The sequence below is a fragment of the Ctenopharyngodon idella genome, chromosome 15, assembly GCF_019924925.1.
Source record: "Ctenopharyngodon idella isolate HZGC_01 chromosome 15, HZGC01, whole genome shotgun sequence".
NCBI classification, from domain to species: Eukaryota; Metazoa; Chordata; class Actinopteri; order Cypriniformes; family Xenocyprididae; genus Ctenopharyngodon; species Ctenopharyngodon idella.
In genome coordinates this window covers 23165037-23184388 of record NC_067234.1, presented here as the reverse complement: position 1 = coordinate 23184388, position 19352 = coordinate 23165037, and the positions used below count along the sequence as shown (strand labels likewise).

General features: G+C 40.9%; 1 protein-coding gene across 9 annotated transcripts in view; it reads right to left on the bottom strand.

The window, feature by feature from the left end:
* Window positions 1-376: 376 nt before the first annotated feature.
* The window catches only part of igsf9ba (immunoglobulin superfamily, member 9Ba), a 71183-nt gene continuing 52207 nt past the window's right edge, over window positions 377-19352 (bottom strand). The window contains exons 8-21 of one of the 9 annotated variants that reach the window (XM_051863411.1): window positions 17969-18111; window positions 17745-17885; window positions 17532-17651; window positions 17287-17437; window positions 14016-14139; window positions 13656-13831; window positions 13336-13562; window positions 12771-12855; window positions 10255-10416; window positions 10018-10063; window positions 9311-9397; window positions 7069-8715; window positions 4932-5062; window positions 377-4763 (exon numbers count right to left, since the gene is read on the bottom strand). In XM_051863411.1, coding sequence (XP_051719371.1) covers window positions 4543-4763; window positions 4932-5062; window positions 7069-8715; window positions 9311-9397; window positions 10018-10063; window positions 10255-10416; window positions 12771-12855; window positions 13336-13562; window positions 13656-13831; window positions 14016-14139; window positions 17287-17437; window positions 17532-17651; window positions 17745-17885; window positions 17969-18111 — 3461 coding nt within the window. In that variant the 3' untranslated portion in view covers window positions 377-4542. Of the gene's footprint in view, window positions 4764-4931; window positions 6478-7064; window positions 8716-9310; window positions 9398-10017; window positions 10064-10254; window positions 10417-12770; window positions 12856-13335; window positions 13563-13655; window positions 13832-14015; window positions 14140-17286; window positions 17438-17531; window positions 17652-17744; window positions 17886-17968; window positions 18112-19352 lie in introns of those variants that run through there. The other 8 variants (XM_051863412.1, XR_007925218.1, XR_007925219.1 and 5 more) reach the window with 8 other exon arrangements.

Below are 19352 nucleotides of genomic sequence, written 5' to 3'. Positions count from 1 at the left end.
CAACTTTTTCTTGAGCAATCATCATCATCATGATAATTGTTAAATCATCTGTCCAATGGCAAGGCGTTGGCCACAAGACTTATGCCAGTGGCACAGTGTTATGTACTCTGTCTTAGTCACTCACTTTGGATAAATAGGTGTGTGAGAGGGAGTTATGTTGGTTAAGGACTTTGCACAATTTTATTTTTCTATATGACAGCAGTATCAGTCATTGTGGCAGATTTTTGAAAAACACCTTCCCTCTAAGGCATTTTGCTTAATATGTAGAAACATAAGTTTTAAAATCAGCCATTCAGATTTAACATTATGCAATAGTGGCCTCTGGTGGTCACTTCAGGTACTTACAGCCAAAAGATCACACGTAAAGAAATAAAAACACACTCTTATATTTTTTTTATTATATCAAAATACAAAAAGTTTTACGGGGTTATTACATGGACCAAAGCGTTGGAAAATGTCAACCTAATAGAGCTTGCCAAAATGTGCATATCTGGGCATCTGGTGATGTAAACAATGCAAATTGAACGGCTCCACTATACAGAACTTCAGTTGGGCTGTTAAAGACAGCACACGCACACACTCGCACACACATATTTAACACTCCATACGTTTCATTCCCAGGTCTGATATTGACGTAACTCTCAAGGACAATTCATTTGTCAGGATAGCATATTCTTTTTGATTGGGTTCTTATTCTAGAGCAAGACTTATAAATGTAAAAAAAAAAAAAAAAATGAGCAAAACAATAAAATAAATATAAATTAACAATGGGATTTCCTTTATTCTCTAAAAATGCCATTGCTTACTGCAGGGTTGTTCCCTTTTAATATCAAGATGCTGAATCAAAGTGTCCAGCTGAGTTACTGTGGAGGTCAATGTCATACTTCAGAAGTTGGTAGTACAGATACGAAACATCTTTAACATTTAATCCTAGCAGCATGAAGACACACCAGGCACCATATCTTAACATCTGAGTATGCAGAGACACCGAATGCCCATGAAAAAGACTGAAGTAGGCCTACTAATCAAGGACTAGAAGATAGAGGCACACTGCACCTTGTTTCATAATCAGAGTCGTCTAGCAATTTGTTGGAGAATTCATTAGCAGTGGCAGAAGAATCAAACAATACATCATAATAATATTGTACATAAGGCTTTGGTACAGCACCATACTGTTTAAGAATAATACCTGAAATAAATGAGATTACTTAACAAAAGAAGCCTCTGACGCAGTCATTCAATCAAATAAATCTTAAAGAAAAGAAAAAAAAAGTTATTTTATAATTGTTTCTTAACATAAGAACAGTCTCTTATACATTGCATGTAGGGTGATCAAGATGAAAAACATGTTTGCCCAGAACACATCTTCAGATAATATAATCTCCAAACAAAGTACAACACAAATTCGAAAGCAGTTAAAAAGCACACACAAAAAAAATGCAATTTGAAATATGCTTCCAATAAGCTCTAAGTATGAGGTTTAATGTTAAAACAGTCATAAATTAGTGCATAATGCAGTATTACATTCTAAGTTTTCAGTGCTGGTTAATATGAACAGCAAAAGAATCAAGAACAAAAAGATGTACATTATCTGAAACAAGACAAACAGGTCCGAACGAGTGAAATATCTTGATTATGTAAGGTTAGTTCTGTTCAATCAACGAAATAAAGAAAAATAAAGTTTCACGAAGCACCATAAGAAGTAAGCACAAAACTGAATACAGGCAATCAAAGAGTTGATATGACACTTCCTGCAAATGAGCCCTCTTGGGGGCGTGTCTACCTGTACAGTATCATATATATTCAACAAGAGAAACGTTTCAGTCGGGTTCTCCCTACAAAGACCACAGAGGAGCTGAATAAAATGCCGTCAATCACCATCCAGATATACAGCGACACTGAACCTGCATCTTAAATCAGCGTGGCAGCTTTATGCGAGGATGCATCGCTCCACCGTGTCCATGAAAAACACTATAAAACAGAAATGTCGCCGCTTGACGCGTCAGACCTCCAGGTACCAGGTTCTTTCCATGCTAAATGAAAAATTTACTATCATACCGTGGGTACATTTCATGGATTATACATTTGATATGCTGCCTCCTCGAGACTGGCAAATTCGTCTTTATAAATCTTTCTAAATACGCGGGTTTTTATTCATGGTGACAGCGAACGTTCACGCGATAACGTAAGCACGTACTGAATGTCAAAGCCGGTCTGTATTTAACACCTTCGACGGATTTCATACTGAAAGATAGTGAGCGCACAGGACCTGCCCTGTGAGAGAGGTTTTATTGCTTGCGGTCCTACTCACCAGAAGAACTCGACAACGGAAATCAAGACGGAGCTAGTTTAGTTAGTTTTAAGACAGAGGACTGTGCGTGAGTTTGTGTGTTAACCTCTGAACCACAGCACCACGAGTTCAAAAAGACATAGCACCAAGTCATAATGTGTACAATGTGCCTACATCCTTGCACGTTATATTTCTAGATCATGTAAACATTATGTGGTTGTTGTAGGACTTATTAGCAATGAGTTCTCGACAAAACACGTAGCAAAAACAGAGTCAAGTCTAACTTTAACACTTTTCTCGCGACAGCTAAAGGGCAGGTAATCAAGAATATCTAAAAATGAACACTGCCCTCTCCTCTCAGAGACTACACGATTATAAAGCAGCCTTACGAAATTGCACCACGTGGGGTGGAAAACGCTACTAATGACGAAGACATACATAGAAATAAGCAACAGAATCTGCTGACCTAATACTGAATAGCTCAAATCACTGCAGTGAGATGTTTGAGCATTAGTTTTCATGTTGAGTAAAATAGTTGTATTAAAGAAAGAGAAATAAAAGACAAAGTAAACAGCCCTTTGGGCACTCAAGTCAAATCTTCTAAACTCAAAAAGGCTACTACGAATCTCTATACACAGAAATTCATCCCAGTATTTTCTGCTTGTATTTTCAGCCTTATTCAAGTACTGCATGAGATTTCATTCAATTTCCTTACGTCGTACCTCATTATTAAACTCCATTCGCAGATTCATTTTGGAGTTGATCGCATTGGTGCGTAAACGAGCTAAAAGAGAGAAACATCACAATGAAAATATTCAGATAAATCTGATCTTCTAAGAGCAAATCATACATTCACCATCGGTTAAACTAAACGATTAGCTTTCACTGTAGGTAGCAAATCAGCAGCTGTTAGTGAATTCTAGAGACAATAAACATCCTAAACTCATCATTAATTCAAATAACTCAAACTTTGCTATGTCATCAGATGAGCTGTGATGGATGACAAATAGTAAAGATTACAATACGATTTACTGAAGTTGTTTTCAAAAAAGTGTCAAGCTACTTTTGGAGGTTCACTTTTGTAGGTAGAAAGTAACCGAGAAGATCTTTTTTTTCCCCACTGATTAGAATAAGGACTATTTCACTTTTCTATTTTATATTGATGTCTTCATTAGTCTGCACAATATCTACTGTACTTCATTTGTGTACTGTATTTCCAAAGCAACATATAACAAATTATTTACTTTAAGGAAGTGACGGAAAGATGCATTTCACCACTTCTAACTACATTTGTGCAAGACAAGGACCAAGCAATTCTACTTCAGTTTAAATATCACATTTCCACTGAACATGTCAAAAAGCATATTTCTAAAATTTAATGTGAACCTGAATCATTTTTCAGCATGGGGCTATTATTAATCTACCTCCAACAGATAAAAAGTGCCTTAAAGCTGTCCAATATTTTTTGTCAAAAATAATGTAAATTATTTTAAAAATAAATAAGAAAGCATGTTTTTTTTTTTAGCTGTTCAAACATTGTCGCAGGACCAGTCTAGTACTGCAGCCATTCTTTTCAAGCTTACAATTTCAACGATATTCTGTGCTTTATATTTCATGTTTAATATGTTATAAACAAATTAATTGTAATTTCTGGGCTTACATTAATCGCTCATGTTCTGTCAAGCTTTGCCACAAACAGACAACATATGTCATCCAAAATGAAATATGCTAGCTTGCACAAAATATGGTAGAAGTGCTGAAATATGTTCCAGATTATTTATTCCTTTTCTTCTCTTTTTTGAGGTATATTTTGTAGAAGGAAGAAAAGAAACCCTGTAATAACTATCACGTCTTCAGAGACATATTTGTACAGAGCATTTAACTCTCTATCCTTCACAATATACACAGTTCTGACAACGTTATGACAAAAATCGAAGTGGTCAGCAAGATTTTTCCTAGCATGTAATGGAATGCTATTATTTTCTTTTTTTATTATCAAATGAAAAGCTTTTGTCCTGTTCCAGTTTTCTGTTTCTTCTAAAAGAGCACCCCTGTACGTTTTTCCTTTGTGTAAATTTACAGAAAATACAGATATGTGTAGTATATTGTGCCAACCGAAGAACATAATAAATTGTATCTAGTTTAGACTGATTACAAAACAGTACTGAGAGTTTGTCCATCATACGTTTTTGCTAATGGACAAGAAGACGATCCGCCCCACAGGATAAGTTTTAGTGAGTTTGGGGGGGCTCTCAGAGCAGAGAACCATAGTTTGAGGGGGCAGGGTCCATACTGGCCAGCAGGGATTTTCTGTCTTCTCTGGGGTGAAGCCAGCGTAGCAGAGAGGACAGACGGAGACAGGGGGACTTTCTAAGTGTACTTTTCCACTTTTTCTTTGAGGGAGAGCTGAGATGTTCTCTTTGCTCAGAGGCCTGAGATGCATGCGGCTGCTGGGTCTGAGAGGTGGACACATCTAAAGACAGCAGAGCAAATGAGACACAGCAACAGAATAGATTTTTACATTTTCAGAAGAAAATGTGAGAGTTGCCTGTGCATGCAAACCTCTCTGCCACGATGTTAAGGTGTCAGGGCTGATAACATGTCCATTTCTTCCAGTATGTAATGTATGGGTGAAACTGACCTGTCCTTTTCTTGAATCTGGAGTTGTTGTTCTTGTTGGCTGATGATTTCTTGGCTTTATTAATACAATAATATATCAGTGCTTCAAAGCTCTCAGACCCTGCAGGGACTCTCACTGCACCTAGATGCTCCCTGTGAGAGACAAACACAATGATGCATTACTTCACAGCGCCACCAGGGTGCACTACGCTTTGACCGGCCTGATCAAAAAGAGATTTAGCCCTGTCAGGGAACACTTTGGCTGCCCAAAGCCAAATGCAGTGTTAAAGCCTTCATGACAAAAGTACCATTCATCAACATGTACTGTGCAATTTAGCAATTAATCAACTTTATGCGAATTGCAAGAAAAGCCTTGTTAGATATTATTTTGAAAATACTGTTTATCGATTGACTTTTTTGACACTTTTCATTGGTCATCAGCATAAATATTAAATATCAAATCACATTTATTTTTAAAAACAAAAACTCTTCTTCATTAGATGGGTACTCTGTAAATTAAAAGCACATTGTATTAGTTCAGTTAGTCTGGTGAGTTGAATTTAGCATCCCCCCCAACTCATTTACTACAGAATACACCTAAATTAACATGAATAAACCTTTTACCTCATGTTGTACACTGCTGCCATGCTGCCAGCACTGTCCAATCAAATTACAATTAGCCAAAATCTCCTGTTTCCCAGTAAGCTCACTGGTTTCCTATTAAACTGACCACAGAGGTTACATTTCCTGACAAGTGTTGTCTTTTATCGCACATGCCATTCCTCTATCATGGCAGAGATCATGACACTCAAACGTCCATACTGAAGAGTCAGCCAACAACTCATGGGTTCACAAGGCACAGAAACACAAAGCGTTTACAGACAGTCTCCCCTGCTGCTGAGGCTGTGGAAAGAGAAAGTGAAAGTGATTAATAGAGGGGGAGGTAGACATGACTGAGCACTAAAGTTCGCCACATCAAACACACTCTGGTTACCATGAATACACTGTACAGTGGCTTCACCATGCTGACAGGAGAAGAGATGGCAGGGAGGGGAGAATGGCCAGTAAAGAACAGTCACATAAAAGAAAGGAACCAAACCACTAGGACGACAAAATGTGACAAGAAATTTTAGTTTGAGAACTGCTGTTACTGATTCGGCATCGAGAAAGAGTATTTAGAAATGGCATGCATGATATTTTTGTACATGGAAACAAAATTTTAAAGGGGAATATCCAAGTGTGCCCCTGAAAGGGCGCAAGTGCAACATTTCCTGGAAAAAAAAAAAAAAATTTAATGATCACAGAAATGCTTTGAAAAGCAGTGCTGAAAAAAAGCTTAAAAATGGCATTGTTTATATACCAGCAATAAAAATTATCAGGATATTTACCAAAAAAGACAATGTATAAATGTTATCATGTAATGAAAAAATCTTCAAAAATAAAGTCATTCCCCTTTAAATCAGAATGATTTAAGACCCCGCCTGCAAACCCCTCCCCTTTCAGACATGGATTCGACCCTTACCTATTGTGGTGTAGAGGACCTGGTCACAACAATGCTGCCCAGATAGCTGAGATCAATCAAAAACAAAGAGGGTAAGACTACCAGAGTCTCCAGAGAAAAGCGCCGTCTCTACTCTATTATGAGGATGAGTGTTGCAAGAGATGAGCGCACACTCATCCCTGGCAACGAAGGCCGCCTAAGAAGGCCACCGTGATGGTCAAAGCCCTGAGTTAGAGGAAGTGAAAGAAATGGAAGGAAATGAGTTGGAGAGGGTGAGTGATGTGATCAGCCGACAAAAGAGGACAAAGAAGGAAGAGCCATGGGATCATCATGGATGCACTAGAAATCCTTAACCATGAGAAACGTTATACACTACAATCATTTCTTATATCAGGATTATACTGTTTAAAGGTTAAAGGAGAATAGGATTTGAAGAAAAAAAAAAAAAAGGAATGGAAATTTATCCTGTGAACCCAATAAGGAGTTATACTGGAGGACATGGACATTTGTGCATATGTAAATAGTTTATAGTAAGATGTACATGTAAAGTATTTTTATCAAAAATCGCAAAAGCATGAAAGCATTGCTTTTGCGGCACAGATGATGAATAACAAACTCCTTTGTCATTTTGGAGCCTCCAATGGTACGGTTCACCTACCCTGGAGAGGGTTCTGAGGGGAGCATCTCCTCATCTGTCCTTCTCTGAGATGGCATCTGGCCGAAAGCATCACTGCTCTCCGTGGGGGGTGAAGGGGACTGGGAGGGGTAGCTGGCCGCGGCTGTGGCAAAGGCCATGTGGGCACGGTAGCTGAGGCTGGGCCGCTGGCCACTCTGGCCTTGGGTAGGTGAAGTGGCAGGGGAAGAGGAGAGAGACCTTCGGGAAAAGGAGACACTGGCAGGGTGACGGGCACTCTCGGGCATCTCTTGAGAGCGGGAAGACCGCAGGATGCTGGGGCGGGGAGGAGGGCGGACGAGAATGTCTGGAGAGCCGGCATGTGAGCTGGGAGGGGTCTGGGTCAGTGGGGAGAGTCGTGACGGCTGCAGGACCACCTGCTGTAGGCCGAGATCCATCCTTCGTGCCGCCCTGGGGCTCAGCCAAGGCTGGGCCTCGGACCTCCAGCCGTCCGAGCTCTCACTGTGCAGTGTGCTTGGGCTCCCCATGCGAGCCGTGGCGCCTAAGTAAGGCAACACTGGTACGCCCGTACCGTGGGCAGTGTGTCTCAACTGCCCCAGAGTCTGGGCCTGTTGCATAGTTATATGCTTGGCTGAAGGGCCCTGAGGCGGAAACCTGCCGGGAGATCTGCTCAGTTGGGCTCTAGGGGCCTCCAGCTGGAGGAAAGCAGAGCTTGAAGGGAGCTGAGAGGTGGTGCTAAGAGTGCGACTATGGGAGGGGTATGGCGGGGGCTCGGGGAGGTCCCGGTGGAGATATGAGGAATGGCGTGGTGGAAGAGCGAGACGGGGACCCTCCTGACCCAGAAAGGGGAAGTCAGGAGGCTGCCAGATCTCGGTCGAGCGAGAGGAGGGAGGGCTATGCACCAGTGGCAGGGCGTGGCCGGATGCGCCGTACTGATGGATCCTCAGCTCCTCCCTCTCCTCTGGGATGGTGGGATGGCGAAACAGCCCCTCGGGGGGGTATGAAGGTGAGGAGGACATGGCAGAGCTACGTGGACTAACATCAGGCATGTAAAACGGAGGGTGAAGCTCCACCTCAGCACCACTACCTAGATAGCCATAGAAGGGGCCTGGAGGGAAGACCCTGTGAAAATGGGAGACCCGGCTCTGCCCTGTGGCCTGAAGCCGACTACCCTCCGAGATGCTCATACCTTCCATGGGTCTCTGGAACCGGGGGCTGTAGGCTGGGGGCTGCATGTAGGACTCCTGGCTGGAGGACACAGGGGATATCTGGGGCCTGAGGGTGGCCATGACTGGGGGTAGGGGCCCTGGGTCATCGTTCTCCTCATCTGATTGGCGGAACTCAGGATACAAGTCTGATTCCTCCACAAAGGGAAAACCCTCAATGCGTCTGGGCTTGAGGGACGTGTCGATGTCACTGGGGTCCATGACGAATCGGCCATCAGGTCCACGGCTGATCAGCTCGATGGGCGTGGTGACCTCAGCCTCATGCTTGGACACGCTGTACTTCTTACTGGTTATTGCTCTCTTGGTTTTCTTATAGAGGGAAAGCTCTTTCTCTTTCCTGGGGCTTGGCAACTTCTTAACATATAGACTGTGGCCACCCACGCTGGCCAGAGATGGGGGCCGGGAGGAAGCAATGCTCTCAGGACTGATCTTCCCAGAGGACAGCCTATCAATCAAAAAAGACATGGGGCTTAGGACTGAGCCCTGGGGAATACCAGAACTTAAAATCAGCACTATCAAAACAAGAACCACTCCATACAGACATGTGGAATATAATCAAAAGGAAATGGCATATTACACTTTCTATTGTATGCTATTTACTTCTTTTGTAAATGTAACTAAATTCAGAGAAATTAGCCTTTATCCATGCAGCTGTTTTCACAATAGTGATTACATTAAACATTAACCTTTATTTAATGGCCATCTTGTCTAATAAAACTGAAAGACGATGTCAGGATGAGACATAATGGAGAACAACAGAATGGGGACAGAACACAGAAACACATAAGTCAATACAGGCACCAGTGGGCCAACAAAATATCAACTAAACTATATCTTCACTCAACTCTTCAATACTAATCCATCTTCCTGACTTTAAATGGTCAAACAAGTGTCAAAATTAGGAGCAGCTGAGGGCTGAAGTTGTCTATTCCCCCACAGAAGCATTTTAGCTCCGCACCACTAACTGAAAACATGCAGCTACGGCAGACAGACGCATATTAGCGCCTGCTGCAGAGAGAGATACAGGTGCAAGCACTCACTGAGGGCTGGTAGATGGGGGCCTGTAGCTGCTCCTGTCTGGCTCTTCCCAGTAGGGCTCAATGCCAGGCAAGGGGGTAAGAGGAGGCCTGCGGTGACAAAAACACAATAGAGACGGGGCAGAGTCGGCCGTAAACCAGACTATGGTTCCACACTGCTATGTGGAAATGGGTGGAATGGGAGCATGAGACTGCAGCTCTATTAAGACCACAATGGAATCAGTTAAGAGCGTGAATCCAAGTTTCAACTGGGTTGGAGGTGCTACCCTTAATGTTCCCCTTCCTTTATCTCTGGTTAAATTAAGAGTGACATGCTGCCATGCCTGCACTGATTGATTCAGAGAAGCTGGGGGGTAAGCATCATGTTTATAAATATGTTCTTGCACTATTGAAAGGTTCTATCCTGACTGGACGGCAAAAAAAAGAAAAGAAAAAGCTTGAGAAGATTGTTTGTAATGGCAAATCAATGCATCTCACTGCTGAAAAGCAGAGGTAAGCACAGATGCATTTATAGCAGCCACTTTAGTGACCACTCAAATCCTCCTCCATGCATCCCTCACGTTAACACAGCAGCTGCTAGGGTCAGCTGTTTGATTTCCCAAACTGTACATGCTCTCTCTCTCTTTCTCTCTCTCAAGCCATGTGCCTGGTAGTCAACAGATTTGCAGAAGTGCAAAGTATGATGGATGTTACCATGCACTGGTACTTACGGAGATTCAATGCTTTTCCTTGTGTGCGTAATCGATAGTGGAGGGTCTAAGGACAAATCACACAATGCCACATCAGCATGACAATATGCTTCATATCTTTATCTCAACCACTGCAATGTTGAAGCTGGTAAAATCCAATAAATTTGTGAAGCGCGACAACAGTGGTGCAGAAATTATACATTTCTGCTTTCCTTTAACCAGGAATGCAACTGTGTCTTGAAGTTTTGAAGGACTCACCTCGCTTGCGTTTGAGCTTGCGACGATGCTGCTTGTTGACGAAACACGCAGCGAGCGTGCTGAAGAGGATGGCAGCCGCCAAGAAACAAATGGTGGCCACGATGCCGGCCACCACTGGTTTGGCCAGCCCCTCGTCTGAGATCTCTGTGGGAGGGAAGGGGTCTGAGAGAGGAGACACACTCCAGAACATGAAATTAGGATGGAAGAATGCAGCAAGCGTGTATTCACAAAGCAGGTTAACGTGATTGCTGACAGTGATTCAGTTAGTGTGCATTACAAAGCAGACTATAGCTAGGGCTGGGTATCGAATTCGATACTTTTTAGGTACTGACCAAATTGCCGAGTATCGAAAAGTGTCTTGTCATTCGGTACCAAATTTCGATACCTCAGAACGGAATGTAATACCGTTGCACTACATTGTTATTTATATCTAAATATATAAAACTATGTGCGCGAAAGAGAGCCTATGTGCAAGAGAGGGAGTGAATCAACGGTTTCACTTTCAGTTTATCTCTAAAAAGGACGGGCGAGAGCACCGGCTGTTTATGCCAGCAGCCGGTACACTACTGACGCTCCAGATACTGTGAACAGCAAAACAGAAGTGCTGCACTGCATGCACAAACAGCGGGATGCGCATTGTTTTTTAGACTAGTTATGGACAGATAAAACACACAGCAGCGTTACATCAGCGTTCGTTCCTCAAGTCTACGGGAACACGCGACCGGTTCGTGACGGCCTCTACTTCGCCTGTACAGCACATGCTCTGGCTCCAGAACGCGAACAATTCTGGTGGAAAAGGGGTATCAGCATCCTCCTGATACTGCCATACTGCGGATAATCCGCGGGTCGGGCCAAGTAATAAAACATAACATTCCAATTAATTGCAGGTGGATGAGAGATGAATCATTAATGTGTTGATTTTAATAAAGACATGGAATTCTCATTTCACGGTAAGATGCAACGAACGTGTTACTCTTTTACTTTTGTTTTCAACTGAACGTATTTCTCTTCAGAGAAAATCAATCAAGGAAAACGTGTGCCTAGAACACCTCCTAGTGGTCATTATATAAAACACAAAGGAAAACCCACATGAGATATTGCTTTATAACTTAACAGCTTTAACTAAAAATATACACAAGCTTAACTAACAGGAATTATATATTTATATATTATATATCATTATATATCCAGCAATGATGTAAGGAAATGGTGACAATTTAAGATTGAAGTGAGTAAAGCCTGTTTTTAGGGCTGTTAAGAAAATGTAATTTAGCCAAATAAGAACTTTAATTTTAAATAAATGTTAATTTATAAGCAGCCTACTTCAGTGTGATATCTTACCATATCATCATGCTTAACACTGAGAATGTGAATAATTGTAATGTGATGATCAGATGCAGATAATCAGATAAATCAGAGAATATCATTGGACGGTTGGCGGGTGGATGCACAGACTTTGTCTTTGTTCAGTTTGCACAATGAACATGGGTGGGAGCTCTTTATTTTGAACTCTCAAAGTGCACCAAATTAATGAATTTATCATTAAAATGTACACAATTTTCTATATATATATTGTTAATAATAATAATAATAATAAATTAATTTTTTTTTGAAGAAGAAGAACAACAACAATTGCTGAGTGATTTAAAGATCTGCAGTGAGCCTCACATACTGACTTTTTGCACTGAAAACTGAACTTTATTATAACTATTTGCACTGATTTATTGTGCTGGGTACATTTTGTTCATTTGTGCTTTTTTATTACTTTGTGCAGTGGCTCAGGAGATGTCTTTGAGTCTGTAAAAAAAAGTCAACAAACTTAAAATATAAAACCACAGATTTTTTGAGGTAATGTAATCTTGTTAAAACAGATTTTATAAAATTGGTATCGAAAAAGGTATCGTTCAGGAATCGGTATCGAAGTCAAGGTATCGGTATCGATATCGAAAATTTTTGAACGATACCCAGCCCTAACTATAGCATAGTGTTAACATAACTGCAGCCTATCAGATCAGAAGCACTTTGCCTATTTAGATGGAGGGGGCACGTGGCTTTCAGATTTGAGCCAAGTTGATTTTGAATGCAACTTCCAAAAACCAATCTTTAATAATAAATAAAACATTGTGGCAAAAATCACATCTAAATTGAGTCAGTCCAATAGACTGCAATGCAATTCCATTTGGCGCAGAACAAAATTTTAGCTTTTTAAATTTCAAGGAAAATGCATGGTGATCTATTAAAAACATATGAGCTCAATCAGTAAGTAACTTTAGCTTTAACTTTAGCTTTGTTTTTGGTCATATCTTAAATGAGCCAGGACTACCATTGTTGCCCCCTCCAAAAAAGTAGATGCATGGAATCCCTGTATAGCATCTAGACAGCAAAAAAAAAAAAAAAAAAAAATAGAAAAAAGGAATACAGTAGGGCACTAACTACAATGAGCAGCAGGGGGCAGTGAAGCTCTAGGTGGCTAAAGCAATGAATTGGTGCATTTTAGCTATGCCCCTTATTCTCACCTGTACTTGACACTCCCACCACATTACTGCTCTCACTGACAAGATCATCCATTACAGCTAGCGCTCGGAATTCATACCAAGAGTCCTAGGAGACAGAGAAACAGGTCAGTGGGTCACAAATCCTGTGAGGCCAACAGGTTGAAGTGTCAGATCTACCAACAGATTTGTAACAAGAACATTTGTAGCAGACTCCGCTGTATGTCAGACAGAATTAAAATGACATCCTTTGAGCTTTTCAGCTGAAATGCATTCACTGCATTTCTCTCAATAGTCACAGAGCTGCCATGCAACAAATGTTGGCGCATAAGATGGAAATCACAAATTTTAACCTTCAAATTAGATATTATTTTATCATGTTATTTTATTATATTATCATTCTAATATGCTGATTTGGTGCTCAAGAAACTTTTCTTCTTATTATCAATGTTGAAAACAGTTTAATTTAACAGCTTAATTTTTTTGTGAAAACCATGAAGTTTCTTTTTTTTTTTTTTTTTTTAAGATTTATGAATAGAAAGTTATGTTAGTTGGATATTAGTAGTGACATTAACACAATAAGTGTTACCTGAATGAGGTCTCTTGCTATGATCTCAGTCTCAGTGGCAGGAATCAAGTCATCCAGAACCTCCCACCTTTCTCCCAGACGAAACTCAATGATGTAACGGTCGATTGGTGAAGAGTGATTGGCCGGAGGAAGCCATGTCAACAATACACCCTGCTGTGTCCGGTTGGCTGTGAGGCACCGTGGTGGAGTTAGAAGCACCAGTGGTTCAGGGGTACTTATGGGATACCCTAGGAAAGATAAAAGGAGGTTGTAAGTGCATCTCGTGTGGAGGGTCATTCAGAGGTCCATTACACAACAGTTTGTAATGAAGTGTCACCCACCTCCTGTAGTCACAGTGACTACCTCACTGAAGGGGCCGGTGCCCAGCTTGTTCTGGGCCAGCACACTGAATTGATAGGCAGTCTTTGGCTCCAACCCCTGGACCATCAACCACGTCTGAGAGCCGGGCACAGGTATGGACAACCAATCATGTGGCCCTAAATCATTCTTCACCTTCCTATTAGATTATAACAGAATTGCATAAAAAAAAAAAAGTATTTTACCTGAGCTTAAAAACAAGAACATGTCTTGCATATCACATACAGTATTTCTTAAAATACAGTAAAATGTAAATGTCACGAGTATATGTAGAAAAAAGTGAGGAAGGAACTATATTTAGTGGGGGTTCTATCATGACTTACACCGGGCCATACCAGACCGAGAACGTCTGTTCAAAGCCTCCGTCATATCCAGGTTCCCAGGAAACGTTAGCGGAGCTTGTGGATGCTGACACGTGGACATTAGTTGGCGCATGTGGACTAGTGCCTGAAATAGGGTTATTTTTAATTAGCAGTGATTTCATCCGTTTAATATTATTCAGAGGTGTAAAGAGTACCTAAAAACCATACTTGACTCCATTACAAGTTACAAGCAGTGCTTGAAATGGGCCGGTACGCGCCGGTACATGGTACCGGCACTTCTCCATTTTTACCTTTAGCGTACAACCAGTTTTCCTTGCGTACTGGTGTTGTGCCAAATTTCGACCCCCTGCCAGATTATTACCCCTCTAGTATTGGTTTTTAGGTTTAGGAGTAGGTGTGGGGGAAGGGTTAGGATTAGGGTGGGGTTAATATTAAGCAATCGGGTAGCGACTTCAATTAGGGGGGTAATAATTTGGCGGGGGGGGGTCGAAATTCGGCACAACACCAGCACTTCCGACATGTTGCATGTTTTGAACTAAGCATCGGGAGTACTGGCACTTCTATTTTTCCACTTCAAGCACTGGTTACAAGTCACCAATTCCAATATTATTTGAGTAAAATCTCAAGAGTATCTGATTTGAACAGTACTTAAGTATTTTACTTTTATACCATGGTCTTTCTGGCTGGAAGGTGTGCAATAAAACCCAGGTAGTTCCAAGTCAGTTTAATCACTGTTCTATATTAATGCGCTGTTTTCATTGAAGCACACACACACACACATACGTCACTCGGAGATTGTGCTACGCACACACAGAAACTTATCAATGCTGCCCGCGACCTTTATTAATAAAATAGCTTTGCTACTGAATCGCTACACTATATTTCTCAGCAACGGGGCTAACATCGCTGGTTGAGATGTAGTTAAACTCACAGCTTTGTTGTTAATAGAGAGAGATGCTGAACAGATGCAGGTAATTCGCACATGCATCTCTCATCTCTCTCGATAATGAATTCAAATAAATTTTATAATTCATTCAAAAAAAATGTAATGTTACACACTACTTTATATCTTGTGTCTGATTCAAAGCGGGCAGAATGCTAGATCTAACGAGCTGTAACTGACAAAAATAACCATCATTTTTACCCTTCTGTTCAAATATTGCGCTGCAAACATCAATAACAGCTTTAAGTTGTCAATGCTGTCAAATGACCATGGGATAAGCGGGATAATCCACGGCTAGCTGTGCATTAAACGATTTGAATACACTCTGCTTCACACCTGGTGGTTCTTTGCCTCCACGTCGTGTATTAAAATCATTTAATGCACAGCTAGCCGTGGATTATCCCTTATGTACTGAATGTAGGCTCAAAGATGTGCTAGTCCTCAACACCTAAGAGACATGCCAGTGACAAACTGCCTGTGAAATACATTTGTGATGAGTATTGCATTACTGGAACAAATAAACCATTATATAAAAACATGTTTTTTGAGCTGAGCTATTTCTTGGGTGGGGCTCTTTTGCCTTTGGCCAATAAGCAACCAACCAAAACATTTTAGCAACCACACAGCAACAGTATTGTATGGGCAAGCACCTTTTTGTTTAATCTTTTATGATACCACTCAGGCAGAAACTCTCAATTTATTACAATTAAAAAACACAATTATACACTTCAGTTTAAATGTTTGGAGTCTGTAAGATTTAAAAAAAAAAAAAAAGTTGTAATTATTTGATCAAAAATTGTAAAACAAGTAATATTGTGAAATATTATTACAATTTAAAATAAGCATTTTAATTTATTACATTTTAATATATTTTGAAATGTAATTCATTCCTGTGATAGCAAAGCTGAATTTTCAGCATCATTATTCCAGTCTTCGTGTCACATGATCCTTCAGAAATCATTCGAATATGCTGATTTGGTGGTCAAGAAACATTTCTTATTACTTTTAATATTTTTGAGGAAACCATTATTTTATCAGGATTATTTGATGAACAGAAAGTTCAAAAGAACAGCATTTATTAGAATACTTTACTGTCACTTTTGATCAATTTAATGCATCCTTGCTGAATAAAAATATTAATTTCTTTCCAAACTAAAAATCTTTAAGGTCTAAGCCAGGATGTTTGTCCCAAAAAACTTCTTTCCAAGATGAATTTAGCCTTGTCAGACATGGCTAGAGAGATTTATGAGGAACTGAAGAACAAGAGATCCATTTGTCTGACCTGAACCTCCTCTCACTTATGTTTTCTGACCAGACGATAAACAAACCCCAAGCACAGACTAACCCAGTCTGATAATAGCATCAGAACACCGGGCGCTGAAGACGATGAAGACTCTGAAGTGGAGGATGGATTCAGGAGTTCCATTACATCTCTTATCGGCACCTAGCAGCTGCGCAGAATCTGTTAATTGCTCCCTCATTAAGCATAATCTTTAGACTGTCATGACACCAGTCCATCACCAAACAAATAAAGTGTGTGTGGGGTTGTGTGCCTGCTGACACATCACTTGTCATCCGAGGGCGAACTCACAGACGTGACAGCTGAGTTAGAGCCCCCACAAGCTACACGGCCCCCCTACTGTAATGACTCACTTGTGCCGCTTGGCTGGGAATCGTAATGTCCTAGCCTACACTTCCTGCCTGGCACATGATGAGAAATCACATGCGTGACGTATTTTGTGTCCTTAAAAAACCTTAAAAAAAATGTACAGGAAAAAAAACTTGATTAAATTAATTTAGAAAAATATTGTATTTACTAAATTATTTAGACAGACAGACAGACAGACAGACAAATATATAGATAGATAGATAGATAGATAGACAGATGGACAAAGACAGATATGACTCGTTTCCACCGAGCGGTACAGTACAGTACAGTACGATAATAGCAATCAATGTCATTCTCGCGTGAAGAAGAAAGCGACACAGTAAACAACAAATGGAGGACATACAGCAGATCTTGTTCTTGCTTCTTGGGCTGCATTGCTGCGGGCCGACATTGTGTTGCAACGGTATTGTGTTTCAACTGTATTTTCTGTCAACCAATCAACGTTCTGCTCCACCCTTTAGGTACTGGACTACTGTGCTAGGTACCCCAATGGAAGAGTCCCAGAAAAATGGTACGGTACTGTTCGGTATTTTTGTACCATTCACAACTTCTGACAATCAAAACGGAAATAATTGCGTACCATACTGTACTATACTGTACCGTACCACTTGGTGGAAACGAGCCGATAGATAGATAGATAGACAGATAGACAGATTTACCTATTACAAAAAGGCGTGTGCTGGCAGTGATGCTTGTTACTACGTTGGTGGCAACACATTCCCACTCTCCATGATCCTCTTTGCTCAGAGACATGAATTGCAAGCTACCACTTGGTAAGATGTTATGTTTGCTTCTGCTGGGCTTCCCGACCTTGACAAAGCACAAAATAATAAACAGTTTATGATTGTCTATCCATGGCAAGGGGAATATATATTATACTCAGTGTCATGGTGGGTCATGGTACCTTTCTCCATACGATGGTTGGAATCTCAGGGTCTCCAGAAGCAGCACAGGGGATGACCAGCTCTCTCCCCGCCTCCTGACGGTACTCCCCCCCGGGCCTCACATTGAAGTAAGGGGGGTCCTAGGGTCACACAATGAAGTTCAACACACAAACCTTCAAGGAAAAAGTGATTCCTCCCATTATAATCCCTTTAATTTAGATGCAGTGACTCACCTTTAGCACCAGAGTGGCCGGAGGGGACTGTCCCATGGTACCTAGGACATTGTAAGGCACACAGGTGTAGGTGCCAAGGGAGTCTTCAGTGACCTCTGCCACCCGAATGCTTCCATCTGCCATTTGGCTCCATCCAGGATACTGTGAAAAGGAGTAGAGGAGAGCAATCAGTGATGTCAAGAGTCTTGACATTTCAGACTTCAAAAAGTCCACCCATTACAGACCTTTTCGATTCTGAGTGGGTAGCCATCTTTCTCCCATCGGACTGATGTAACTGGAGGGTTGGCATCCACTGGGCAGCGAATGATTCCCGGCAACTTTCTTGGGACGTAAATGACAGGTGGCATGTTCACAACACGGGCAGGGTCTGTAGATAGGATTCGGTCCAAACAGGAATAAGGGACATGGGTGAAAATGTTAATTATGGTACAGCAGATTAGAACACATTTTTAAAAAAATATCTGAAAATAGTCAACATGAAATTGTCACAATTATGTTCTCTTTAGTAGTTTGTCATGTCCGTATGAGTTCTCGTTAGTTACTATGGTTTCTGATTAGTTAATCTTCATCCAGCTGTTCCTGTTTAGTTCCCTCATTTACTATGTGTATTAATACTCCCTTTTCTGTTCAGTTCTTCATGTTATCCAGTGTTTATCTTCTTCATTCCTCGACTAAGCATTACAGAAATAACAAATCAAATTACTTCTGTAATGAGAATAATAATATTGGAGAGGACTTGAACTTTACTGACATTCCCCTGGATTGTGAAAAGTGGGTCTCGTCTCTATGTAAATGTGCGGTCACATTGCAAGTTGACTTTAAAATTTGAAATATTTTATGTTACAACAAACCCGGTTACAAACAGCCATAACAATATGGTTCATACAACTTATAGATATAAAAATCTGTATCAACGCATCTCTCGAATCTTCACTGCAAAATCAGTGTTCGGGAGCCTGTGTAAGTGATGTGTTGTAAAGGAACGTGTAAGTGTTATTTAAAGCCCTTCCTGTGAAGTTCTCTCACCTGCAGCAGCCCTGGGGTGTCGCTGACTGATGTAGCACAACCCCAGCGGCACAGAGGAGCGGGCTGCTAATGAGACAGTCAGCCACTGCTCTGCATATGACACAATATAATGTGCTTTTCCACCACTAATCTCTTCTCTCTTCAAACTGCCGTGCTTTATTTCCCCTCAGTTAATTCATTAAGGCCCCCTTGTCACCCCTGACCTCTTTTCTGCTGTGATGATATAGTGGGTCATGGTGATATACTGTTCTGGGTGGTAAATTGAGAGAAAAAAAGCAATCTTTCGAATTTTAGATACCCTTTCCCCCTGAAAATTAACATTCAAGACAATACACATTTTCTCTACACATTACATTTTCTTCCCATTGTGACAATCAATATTGATATTTTCATTGGCAGACACCCAGAATCTACATATCAGGGTTGCTGATTGCTGACTTGTATTTAATAATATAATATAATATAATATAATATAATATAATTTCAGAATAATTGACAACGGGCTGTTGAATTATTAGAAAATAACACACACCCGAGGTGGTAATGCGGCCACGGAGTGAAGCGGAGGTTAGGTGTATTGGA